This window comes from Fomitiporia mediterranea (genome assembly GCF_000271605.1).
Source record: "Fomitiporia mediterranea MF3/22 unplaced genomic scaffold FOMMEscaffold_1, whole genome shotgun sequence".
In the NCBI taxonomy this organism is placed as follows: Eukaryota; Fungi; Basidiomycota; class Agaricomycetes; order Hymenochaetales; family Hymenochaetaceae; genus Fomitiporia; species Fomitiporia mediterranea.
Genome location: NW_006760386.1, coordinates 6,641,704 through 6,654,446, shown reverse-complemented (window position 1 = coordinate 6,654,446; position 12,743 = coordinate 6,641,704). Strand labels below are relative to the sequence as shown.

The 12,743-nt window shown below is 46.8% G+C and overlaps 3 protein-coding genes across 3 annotated transcripts; all 3 read right to left on the bottom strand.

Moving 5' to 3' along the window:
* Positions 1-288: 288 nt before the first annotated feature.
* FOMMEDRAFT_25401 (uncharacterized protein) lies at positions 289-1,733 on the bottom strand (the record flags this gene model as incomplete). Its single annotated transcript, XM_007262157.1, has 4 exons — positions 289-357; positions 483-693; positions 1,451-1,615; positions 1,684-1,733. 4 exons carry the CDS (start codon positions 1,731-1,733, stop codon positions 289-291), a joined length of 495 nt encoding a protein of 164 aa, XP_007262219.1.
* A 2,415-nt stretch (positions 1,734-4,148) lies between these two features.
* On the bottom strand, positions 4,149-6,114 carry FOMMEDRAFT_16696 (uncharacterized protein). Its single transcript, XM_007262156.1, has 4 exons — positions 5,703-6,114; positions 5,398-5,571; positions 5,098-5,247; positions 4,149-4,544 (listed from the first exon to the last, which is right to left on the bottom strand). Exons 1-4 carry the CDS (start codon positions 6,043-6,045, stop codon positions 4,369-4,371), a joined length of 843 nt encoding a protein of 280 aa, XP_007262218.1. The 5' UTR covers positions 6,046-6,114; the 3' UTR covers positions 4,149-4,368.
* A 1,453-nt stretch (positions 6,115-7,567) lies between these two features.
* On the bottom strand, positions 7,568-8,591 carry FOMMEDRAFT_164935 (uncharacterized protein; the record flags this gene model as incomplete). Its single annotated transcript, XM_007262155.1, has 3 exons — positions 7,568-8,301; positions 8,379-8,469; positions 8,531-8,591. The coding sequence occupies 3 exons, from the start codon at positions 8,589-8,591 to the stop codon at positions 8,022-8,024; spliced, it is 432 nt and encodes a 143-aa protein (XP_007262217.1). The 3' UTR covers positions 7,568-8,021.
* Between the last annotated feature and the right edge of the window lie 4,152 nt (positions 8,592-12,743).

Genomic DNA, 12,743 nt, shown 5'->3' with positions numbered 1-12,743 from the left:
GACTATTCCTACCAAGCTCTGCACACAAGCTTGATTCACTCGGATAGTATTGTCCTCTCAGTATACCATCCCTCTAAAAGCAAAGTGCAAAATTTCATTTTCATGTCCAATGACGTACCCCTGCCAATGTAGACTTCCGCATGTTGAAGACATGTAGATTGAAGCACCATTCTACCCGAGAAGCCAGGCATTTATGGATCTTGATTCAGTTTGTAAGATTCGTTTCTCGGCTGATGACCCCTCTCTAGTAAAGTCTTGCTGTAAGGAAATTTTATTCCTATGTAGTACTTACTGGGCCAGAACTGTATTGACATCAAGCTGCTGACCTTCAGTGTATGACTCCCTATACAGTTGCTCCTACGACATTTTTATATCAAGCCATACTCATACTTACAACTGCCAAATACACGGTAAATGCTATGCCCGAGATATATATTTCGTGCAGTGTCGTGGTTCATACCGTGAAAGACGGAAGAACTCACACAGACCTTAAAACGGCCCTGATACACTCTCATCTGCATGTCTTCTATTCTTAAATTCCATTGGCATTCATCGCCGTTCTCGTTTTGGTGATCCTTTGTTTCGTGCGGGTTGCCTCCAGAGCAACAGAAAAGGGTTGAGTCGCCGCTGAGAAAGGCAATCCCCGAACGGAAAGGGTGGGTGATTCTTTCACGCCTTTTTATAGGTTGGGATCTAGTGGGAGGTGTAGAATTAGATCACCAAGAACACTTGATAGACAGATTTTACAAGGGTATATTGTTATCTACAGTACCCCATGGGAACAGTCAAGAGTAACTGGGTTATAGGATACTAGTATGGTATTCTGATGTGATGAGATCACAGAATTTCAGGAATGAAACAGATTAAATCCTTGATAATTTACGACTGTGAACCGAGTTGGCCGCAATGGGCAATTCGCATGTTCCAGAACCCGCTGTCATAACATCATCCAGAGCTGGTCAGATAACCACTTGAAAATCACTGGATAAATAATTTGATAAGTTAAGGGCAGAGGAGAAAGCGAAGTCACCGGATATTAAAAAGAAAAGCTATGCACGAAGCATTTACCGGAGCGTATGCACAAAAGATGCGATCGAGTAGACGAGAACCCGCGCATTTGCCGCAGTTAAACGATTGTTAAACGCCACCATATAGCTCCGAACCAGTTCAGAGAGATAGTAGAGATGATGTATGACTTCTTTGGAGTGCTAGGGACAGATTTCGCCGAAATCAAGAACACAGGTATACCCTGAGCCATGTGCGTTATTGTATCTGGAGTTTCGCAACGCAGGACTGTACGTTATGTTGCCGTCGCGGAAGCTAAGCCAGAGGCGAGAAAGGATTTCAGTGTCACAGAGTTTTAGCACAAGATGCGCAGTAATTCCTTGGAGATAGAGGTGCCCGAAGAGCCGGCAAACGCTCACTTCGCGCACGCATCGGTATGACTTACCGAAGGACAATATCTATTACCTCAGGTGTAGCTTGGCCCAAGAGTTGCCGTGAGATTGGGCCACAAAGCGGGATTTGCAAGCCGCGCACATAGAATCCTACTGCCGTCTCACCTCCGAGGGTAGATGCTATACAAAAGGCGAATACACCGGGTAATAGCTTGTTACTAGACGCCTATCCGAAGTATGCATGTTAAATATGTAGGTGTTAGGTGCATGCGGCATGCGGACTTACGAAACACCTCTTGCTGGGGATAAGTTGACGGCTGGTGCAATACTCAACATGATAGAAGCAATGAATAAAATTTTCCTTTTGCCCTGTCGCGTGCCTACTGTCAGTGCGACATCCACTGCGGAACAAACTCACGAGAATTTGTCCTTGTACTAATGGAGTTCCATACCAGTCTTCCATTCGGATTTCTCTATGGGACCAAAGCAAGTTGAAGGCGAGGACAGGCGGTGCTAGCGTAGCTTTCGGTTCGTAGGAGTCGTTACACGTTGAAGGTTACCGGGAGATTAGTCTTGCCTTACAATTATTGAAGGGGTAGCGGAGCCGCCATGATCACCTCTGGTGGTCTATCCATTCTGAGCCTGCAGTGCATGCACGTCGCCGCACTTCCAAAGTAGTATATCCGATTCATCGGGGGAATAGCCACAATTAAGAGCAATAGTAACAGGAGTCCGCATGCATGACCATATGGGAGCTTTCAAGCAGTATTCACCAAGAGAAATAGGATCCGGTGCAGGCACATCTCCAGGCCTTCTGTTTGAGCGAGACGGGTACCTCGTTCCCGCGAACAGCTGAGATCAGGGCATCCGAGGGAGAGAAATTTCCAGGGCAATGGAAAGATGGCAACCCTTTCTCCAGAAATCCGGGAAAGGGGCTCAGTTGAGCAGAGTACAATATACTGTTCTTATTCATTGTATCGTAGCGGATTTGCATACGATGACTGGGGGTTAAAATCAGTCATCGAGCGGGATGTCTGCCAAGGACTTCCAGGGTTGTGAAGGTAGGTAAGGGGAGATGCACGTGCAAAAATCAATAGTATTTCATGTAAGCTTGTCCACGCCGGACGTGATAGTCGAGGTCACTGATGCAATTGCCGTCACTAGCGTGGGTGCTTCGGTGACACTTCGCCTGTCAAAGCGAATGTAAGGATGAACCGAGTCCCTTCGCCGATTTCTATAGTGAGTAAAATGTCATAATATCAAGTTTTGTATCAAGTTTTACTAGTTTGTAGAGAATGAGGAATGAGAGCAGGTTGTCTTACAATAAGCTCGACCAGACAGGCTCAACAGACATGTCTAATTGCTCACCGGGACGAAATTACTCCATGAACCAGTCCGTACGAATCGGCCTGTAACTGTACGCCTGTATGACTTTCCAGGAGACTTGAAGAGCGCTTCGTACATTCATGCCGTGAGAAGGGATTCCCTGGGTTTATTCTACACGCATGCCAAAGAAAAATTGTCCAGGAGAAAATGACACCAATTAAAGAGTCGTCCCTAAAGACCCGAGGGACGTTACTTTTTCATACTACCTTTGAATCGAGAAGTATCGATGCGTGTAGACTGCGTAACTTTGCGAATATTTTGGAGATGACAAGGAGCTATAGACGGTAGAGAGACCTGGTCAAAAATTGTTACCATCTTACTAGACTCCTACTCCAAAATTGCTCAGTGCTCACCACGTCAGATGGGCTTATCTAAGCTTTGATGTCGTCAATCAGATATGATGTGATTACGTATCTCGATTCAAACCCAGACTCAACTAATAACCAGATATGGATTCTACACGTTGTTTTCCACCACCACACCAGAATGCCACCTTCTCTCATAAGTGCGGGAAGAGTCTCTGGTCGATTTAGCGTTAATCATCTCGGACCCCGTCTACTTTGCCATCCAATTGGGTTACTAAACGATGTGACCAGATTCATCTTATGGGTCGTCCAGGTTCAATGTGAAGTACTCTTAGTATTCTTGCTCCTTGTTCATATGTTGACTTTGCTGTCATCATTAAATGTCTCCTCTAAACAGCCACGTGATTGATGCCCTAGCATACCTGATTTCTCTCTTTTTGAAATCTCGTGGGAGAAAGCGGAGATGAAAGTCGACACCATGGACCCAGAAACTGAATTCATGCAAGGTTTGCAACGTATTTTTTAGTTCTTCCGCTCCACAGGCGCGGCATCTCCTGGGCTTCTCGATAAAAGTGTCTCACACACTTCGATTGCGGGTGCATTCACAAGCCGAACTCGTCCTGCTGTATTGTCAAGGGTGGTCCGATCTCATCGTAGTGTTTCGACGAATCTGGACTTGGAGCACATTGAGAGCAGTGGCGGACGTACTGCTTCTTAGACGTACTAAAGGTAAACGGACCCGCTTCTACGCGCATTTTAGTAGGTCGCGATTTACACGAGTCTCTGATCTTCGCGGTTGCAGAGCTTTTTTTTTACTGGTCTGTGGGCGTACCTAACCTTCTAGTGTCTCTGTCTTCTCTTTTATCTATTAAGGTTCAAAGAAGTTGAAATGGACTGCGTCGTGAACGCCGCCTATCGTAAAGCATCCCGATGTACTACAGAAGCATACTGCTCATTTCTCAGTTCTTATTTCATTTGTCCGAGGCCTTGGCCCATGGCTAAGAGCTTCGAACAATTCGAGTGTTCCTTGTGAAATAAAGGAAAAATAATAACACTGTCCCGTAATCATGACTTGAGTGATGATTCCAGTTATCCATCATACTGTACTGAGATACGTATTTACAAGTTTAGATACATTAACTTCTAACCGTCCTCGAACACGCGGTGTAAAGGTCTCTGATTGTTCTGGGAACACGGATGAACTATACATGCACTACTGACCACCGCTCATTCCCGCAAGTTACGTCCTCTTCGAAGCCTCGACAAAAGGAGGTGTGGTATTAGCACAGTGACGGGCCTGACTTGCATTGGCCCTCGGAGAACCAGTTTAAATGTGGAAACGCGAGCTGCATGGCTGCCATCGAATCTAGAACATCTGCCGAAGGTGCAGAAGGATGTGCAAAGTACAAAGCCTGGTCGATTCCTCCTATTGGGGTTACAGGGGATTGCGAGCCTTCTGTGGCGCCAGATGGATCCATGGTAAAGGCGAAATTGGCCATGTAGAGCAAAGGAAGCCAGAGTAAAGTACCGTATGGTGGAGTTTGAGCAGGTCGATTCGGATAGTACGCATCGCCATCACGGACGAAGGTCAAAGATAGTTTCAGGAGCCATGGATCCGCGTTTGCGTTGGAAGGCGAAAGGAAAGGTGGATTCCCATGTTGGAGTGGTCGAGGAGGTGGCGTCGCGTCCGGTGCGTAATAGAACGACGATGGAGGTGATTGTGCCCCGAGCAAGTTTGGCAGTTGATTGAGTCGTTTGGCCAGTCGTCGAGTTGTCAAACAATCATTACCGATGAGAATGCATAGTTCGTAAAATCCATCAGAATTTTTTCGTTAATCGTTTAACAATCGGTTCAGTGACGTGGAGAAGTGAAACGGGGAACAATGGAGCCATGTGCGTTGTCCGAGGGTTATCAACAAAGGCGCGGAGGAACATAGTCGTGGAGAAGAAGTAAAACGGAGTCGACGGTCAGCCGTGCGTAAAGAACTGAGGAAAAAGGAATTACACACCTGAACCAGATGCAAGTCCATGTAATTCATTAGTGATCAATTCGAGATCTGACTGAGATTCCAGGGGAAGGTCGAGCCCTAAGGGAGATCCGGATGCAGAGACAGGAGCAGAAGAGGTTGTCTGAGACCAGCTGGCGACATGGTTTAGAACTGCGAATAAGCAAAGGAACAGTGTTAACTGTATTTTATATAGAGCTGCGGAGGTAAATTGGAGACAAGAAGTCCAAGGCTTGGCCGCTCTTCGCATTGCGCGGCACCTGCCATGGCCCTCGAATTGATCCGATGAATGGCATCACTTACGCATCTTTCCACAGCTCACGTCTTTCAGCTGTTGTAAGCGGCTGCCTACTTGCTTTGGGCTACGTCGAATCCCCGTAACAGAGAATATGTAGTCAGAGATGAAGCGATTTCGTTTCGGAAATCGCCCTAAGGCACGGGTATATCGTGCATCATTCGGTTTATATTGTAGAAGAGCTGTTTGGTGACATTGGAGATAGGACGTGGGACACATGTTGGCAACACAATATGCGGCGTGGAAAAAGTATTTGGTAAAAATTAACGTCAGTACGCATTCAACTGGCATCATATCGAGAAGATAGACACACCCTGTATGAGGACTCTTTCAAGGTGAGGTGGCCATACAACTTCAGAGCGGCCCTTGACGGTCTTCCAGCTCTTTCGAGCACGTACAATTGTCTCGGCGACGACTGCCTCGTTCTCCGTGGGGCCTTCCAATTGTCCTTGCCCACTTGTCCCTGTCCCGTCTATTGAGCGCAGGGAGTTAACGAAGACAGGGTCAGGTACGAGCCCAGCACTGGGAGATTGAGTCCGGTTTTGGACGTGCCCAAAGCTGTGTTGATCGCTGCGAACATGTTGACTATCATGAGCATTCTGAGCATGCTGGCTTTGCTGGTACATATCAGACTGGCTTGCAGCCGAAGTGCCCATGCTGCAGGCTAATGCGAAATGGCTTTGCATAGCAGCAGATTGTGGAGTGGGCTGGTGAAGAATATTCGGGTAGGTAGGATATGAGTTCATTATGATAGATCGTAGCTAATGTGTTCTGTCGAGAGTCGCAAGAGGATGAAGGAGAGCTGAGGTTCAGCAATGCTCAGTATATGAGCCAAGCCTTTGATAGTGGGTTGCAAAGGAACAACGGAAGAAGGGTAGACGAGGAATTCGATCAGCGGGGAACGGATAGCATTATAAACACGGCCAGGCGGCTACAGCAGCTTTAAACGCTCTCCAAATGAATCTCATAATATCGCGGACCACTTCCTTGGGTCTTCTTCTTCGCGCATTCAGACGCTGTGTTGAAAAGGTGTAAAGATGACGGCATATCCGTCGGCGGTGTCAGAAAGAGGATGAAGTTGGAAACGCGGGTATGATTACATGAGTAAATGAGATCGGGTCGGACAGGTTGAGAAGCGAAGAAGAAAGCGAAGTGAGATTTTATTAACAAAGGCAGCTCAGGGACTGAATTAACAATATGTGTCTGGTTAGCATGAGATTCTTGCCACGTACCTGTACTGCTTTGATCGTGGCATCAATCTGCTGTTCGGTTGTTCGGAACTGAACTGCAGCTGGACGAACGTTGTAACGCCATCAGCATGGCGGATAAAAATATAATGTGATCAATAAGATTCGGATTGGAATAGCTCAAACACCTACCGTACTAGACAAAGTTTAGGATCATCAGACTCCGTGAGTGATAGACATCCTTTATCCAGCCATAGCACTCCCTCCGTGTCCATACAGATTCCGCGCTTAGCATATGCAGATAATGTGAACGGACGTGGCCGCCGAGCTCGGTGTCCGACTACATCGCTAGACGCGCATCGGTCGCCATAAGGTGCCGTGTTCCGCCTCGCGTGCAACGGCTTTAGCGCAGTGAAGATTTCTTCACCACAGACATTTGATCAATTGCTTACGGTCCGGACTGGATAGACGCCCATCAAACAGGTGTTTGTGTCTCCCGAGTTTTAGACTGAGTTATTTATCATCGTTCTTCTTATCTTCTTTTGAAAAAGTGGCTGTATTCGAATCTTTTGTCTTTTGGCTTTCGCGTTTCGTGGGGTGATACTCCGTGGACAACGGCGCGATGAATCGTCTGGAACACATGGATGCATGTGTGCTGCGCAGGCGTGTCTTTCTGTCGGACGTAAGGCTGGGTAACGATGAGACAACCTCAGGATAATCACGACACAAGGCCACACAACAGAGGAGAGAATTTACCCGAAAAAAGGCCAAGAAGGCACAAGAAGGTGGGACAGCACCAGACACAGATACACGCTAAGTGCGAAGTGCGTCAAGAGCCGTTATTGGTTCCGAGATCGACGCGGTCGCCTGCTTGCAGTGCTTCCGTCAGCCACCGACAGGCTCGAAGTAATCTCTCCTCTCGACTTCCATCTGCTCCGCTCACCACTTGCTTCATATTCTGTTGTTTCCTTTCAAATTCATGCCTTCCTTGACCACCCTATCCGAATCTAGCACTTGCTTTCAGGTCTGTACACATGGCTGGGTGGGAATGTCACTGCGCATTCACGCTTGGGAAGTCTGCTTCGGCACGGTGTAGCCGATACAACATGAGCTCAGATGATCATGGACGGAGCATTCGTCTCGTTGCTTAGTTTCATAGTATACTTCTTGGATGAGATCTGGACTTTGGAGGCTGCATGCCTTCTTGCACAACAATCATCAAATCGGGAAGCTTTGCACTTTTAGAACGGCGCTTAGAAAGTATAATCTTCTTCGGCGCTTACAGAAATTAGTGACAGCTGTAATACCATCAGCGAATCACCGGGACACTCGGAATTTACCCTGAGTGTGATAGGAAATCAACAATCGAGGCGCTTAGCGACCGGGAACAATGCTGCAAAGCTATGGCAGATCGACCGAAATGAGGCGAGTCTGTTAAGTAGAACTTAGAAATGAGAGGGGGATGGGACCTCGTTACGCCGTTCGCATGAGTCCTTCGTCACCGCAAGCTGAATGCCCTCGCGAAGGCCGCCCCACACTGTCCGGAACCCAAAGCGATACAGTACATGTGCCAGGCACACTCCCTGTGAAGAGCAACCGCCGCCGTCATCGCCTTGTCTCTGTGGGTGCGTGGATAAATTTACATCGATATACATAACTACCCAACTCCGTACAACCGTGTATTGAGGTGTACTCCCCCGAGGATCTCGGAAATGTCGCTCATGACTGTGAGTGTTCAATAGTATCAATGAGTGAATTTTTGGTTCAGAGGTGTAAAGCAAACAGCACACTTTAACGCCCACTATTTTCCTTCAGGCCAGTCGTGTCCATACGATTGTCCATCGGTGCCTTGGTCGAAGCAAAGTAAGTTCACGCAGTTCAAATTGATGCTGCCTAGAAATTGAAAATGTCATCGGTATTCTAGACAAAGTAAATTTGAGAGATGGAAATCAACGATATAGGACATGTCGCTGTGGAAACTCATGCCGAACAGACCTAAGCTCGTCATGCGACATTGTCTTTCATCACGGCTGTTACAGCGTGGATCACTTCCCGCAACTGTACATTGCACCTACTCACACAATTGGCTCCAGGTGGTCTGAGAGCATATGCCAATATTCTATTGGTCATCCAAAATCAAAGTATCTGATAAATTCCAGTTGAAAATGAACGATCCTCCAACATTGCGTTTTATTGGCTCCTTCTTTGGCAGACTTTCGACGATCCATATGCCCAGCTGACTGCATTTTGCAACCATGAAAAGGGAAGCATTGAGGGGTTCGTGTCAAGGGGCAATATTTGGGTTCGAAAAATAACACTGCTCGTCGGATGTCGTCGGTGGAACCGATAAGACAATTCACCTGCAGACACACGAATGATCCACTCATATGTGAATGCGGAATCTCGTCTCACGATCCTTTGCGCATGCCGAATACAACGTGCCAGATACTCAGCCTTCGCGATGCATGGCACGTTAATGACAATGCACATAGGGTCGAAATTGGCTAGTCAAGAGTGCCTCGGAAACATCATCCTGCGCATCGCAAGAAGTTCGCGCTGTTGGTCGCAATGATAAGACCTCGATACTTGCTTCTTGTGCATTTGCTTTACCACCCGGTAGACACGTGCATATATCACTGGGACATTTCTCGGACGAAGAACGGGTATTCGGTAACGATATTGTCATGTTTACTGACATAGTATGTCTGGCGCCTGGAACTCGTGGAGCGGTTGCCGAACGTTCTGTATACGCGCAAACATCGCGCAATTCTGACGGATAAGGCGACTCTTGGATTTGTAACAAGGGTACACCGGCAATCTGAGACGATAATCGTGAACACTTCGCATTGCGAACGCACTCAGATCATGCCTACGCATACGGTCCTCTACTGCCTACTTCTTCCGAGATCCAAGGAACTTGGCTCCTGACTAGTCAGTCGAGGACATCGTCTGCATGTGCAAATAACACAAGGGGTAATCAAACTGCACCGATGGACACACGATGGCACGCGCGTTCACGGCGAAGGTCAGTATAATCATTGCTATTTCTGAACGGCAATACAAGTACCTCGCCCTCAAACTGCTTCTCCATTGAACGGTTTGCATCCTATCTGACTACAAAGACACTCAAAGAACGCTGATCACAAAACGCCGGAGCGGTGAATGGTTCTTGTGGGCATAGCCCAGGTCATGGGCAAAGAATCTTTTCAAAATGCGTTTAAACGCCGGTCCTTGAACTCCGAGGGACGTAGTTCTAGGATTTTGGTGTTGTATCATCTATCGTTGAAGTCCATCTCTGGCACTGGTGATCTCGAATCCCGTGATGCCATATGTTCTGATATCCAAAACCAGTGCATTTCTTCACATCTTTTTGAGTACCGCGGAGCCGTTTAAAGACTGACGAAAGTTCAAAGAAGCCTCTTTACAGTTCCTTCTGTACTCCTGTAACTGGGGTTCCGTTCGATGATCACCTGCACATAGTTAATTGGTATCGGGCGCAGCTAGCCGGCGGCCCTCCGGTCCTCGCACTGCACAGCGATGTCACGCACCTCTTCATTAGCGTTGACCGCCGGGATGTAGAGTGCCGATACCTCAGGAACACAAGGAATCCAAACGTGGCCGATAATTCAGTTGGCACGTTGTGATCTGTCTAATTATTATCAGATTTCTGGATATGGTGATTCAGTATTGCTTCGGCTGTGAGTTCAATGCGCTCCGACGATAGGTCCCGGATCTCCGACATACTCCTTTATTGGATGTGTTATCCCAATCTGTCTCCTTCTATACTTTCATGGCCATTTCAAATATCTTGATGACGGCGATATTCTTCGCCTTTCTTAGACGGTTGGAATTGTTTATTCGTGAATACCGTCCATTGTACATGCGTTGTACAATCTTCACACATATCATGTCCCCTATTTTTGTAATGGAGTGTTTACCTATTATAACTTCAGCTTCCACAAAGCGCGATCTCAGGACAATATACTAACTCCACTTGCCCAGTTCTCGTTCTGGACAATAATGCTACTGCTGTTTCTTAACAGTATAACTACAGTTATACCTTCTTACAGATACCGAGTTTTTCGGAGTAATGGTCGTCGGTATGTATCGTCCTTCCTCTCTCTTCGTGCGCAGGCATTTTGTCGTACGGTTTCTGCTGTTGGAGTTTTCCGGATTGTTAACGGATGAGCTGAGTTCACCGTTTGGGAACTCGCGTTTAAGAACTCACCGCGGCTATAGTGTTATAATATACAGATGTATTTGAATAAGGTATGGTAACTAACAGCGAACGGAGGCTGGTCATGACAATGCATTAGGAACAGTGACGTTGAATATAAATAATAATGGCTCAGGAACGGCACCACTATCTACTTGGAGATGCTGGGCATTGAATACGTTTCGCTGCCGAGAAATGTGTGGCCCGGAGAGTGTGTTACAGCTTCTAATACAAGTGCTGCATTACTTTCTAATATAGATTGCCAAGGCATTGTATTAAATAATCGTTTGTTATACGGTTCGAAAACACTAGAACTCAGGTCTGCAAGTCCTCGTGGGGGTTCACTATCATCCTTCGTAGGGTCTCTGGGCTCCAATACCATTTCCATAGCCCGAGGGAATGAGGGCACTTTGCGGTTTTCACCTTCAGTTCTATCCTAGCGATATTTGCAAAAATAACTCGTATCAAGCTGAACAAAGCATTTAGGTTCAGAAATGTCTCCCCGCAGTACTCAAAAATAGCCGTTTGAGGGACCTCCGGGACCCGTGAATTGCGAGATTGACACACTTGATACTTTCTTTATTCCCCGTTCAGATCCAATAATATCTGCATTGTGAGCTACGAGACATTCTAAACTAATGAGGACCACTCGCTGCGAGCGTTCTTTCGGGCACCATTTCCGACGGACACTGGTGGGAGGCGAAAACCTACGTCGTAAACAGTTAATGCGTACACCACAGTGTCTTTGATTTATACAATAACAATATTGAATAGTTCAGGGAAGAAGAGTACATCTGCACTCATCATGATTGTGAGTACCAGTCGCATTTGTTAAAATGCACCCGTTCAACAGTATTATATTGTTGTCAATACTCTGTCGATCTCGTCTCGTTTCGTGAGATGTCTTGGTGCTTGTTACGATCGGATATGACCCGAATGCATCATATACACATCTGTGCACAGTCTAAAAGCCGTTGTTACTAAATCGTGTCGTAAAAGAAGTTGGTTTTCTCGACCTTGTTCCAGTTGAATTTCAGTTGCATATTTGGGGGCCGAAGTAGAGTTAGCCTGAGTAAGCATACCGAATAGAAGTTATTTTACTTGTATATCGCCTCGGTTTTGTGAACGACCATCAGTTGTCGGCGGAGAGATGAAAGATGAAACGTACAACAAAAAGAAGCCTTAGTGAAAATTGTTGTGTGCACGGTTTTGGAAATCGCCTGTAATTCTTCTTGATCGTGGTCGTTTGGTTTAGTAACTTGCTGAGGATACCATCTTTTCTTGCAACTAAGACGCGTAGAGCAATGAAATTCAGGGTGGACCATGGTGACGGCGCGCGTGAAGACGAATATACTTAGGCTAAGAGAGCCATGCGAAGACTGGAAAATTGTAGTCTCTCGTCATCCTGGCTCTAATGGCTTCCCGAGGCTGCGCTGATGCGTGGGACGCAGTAGACGGAAAGACGAATATTATTGATACGAACGGCATTCTATATTGGGATCCCACGAACGAGTGTTCCGCTTGTGCGTTATCGTCGTCGAAGTGGCAATTGGTGTCGAAATCAGCAATTCAGGAGGTCCGACTACGTCTTCTTTCGTTTCCTCTGAGTAGACAGTAAAGGTATTAAAGCATGTGTGAGCAAGAAGCTTCCGTAGTGCCGCCTTCGAGACAGTCGTTCAAACAACACGAACATGGTATATTTTGCTACGAAGAGTTGAGAGCTGCTGCTCTTCAGGTCATACGCGACCCATGGTCACGGTCCTCCTTTACCAAGATAGCGTTTCAAGCACAATGCGTCTTGGTTAAATGCACCTTCACCGGCTGCTTGGGCCTAACAATATCGTAATGGCAGATGCAAAGCAGTTCTAGCAGGAGGAGTGTCCATCTCCCAGCAAAGTAAATAAAGTCACGTGACAATCTTGAACACTTTGTACTCACATGGGGCATTTCA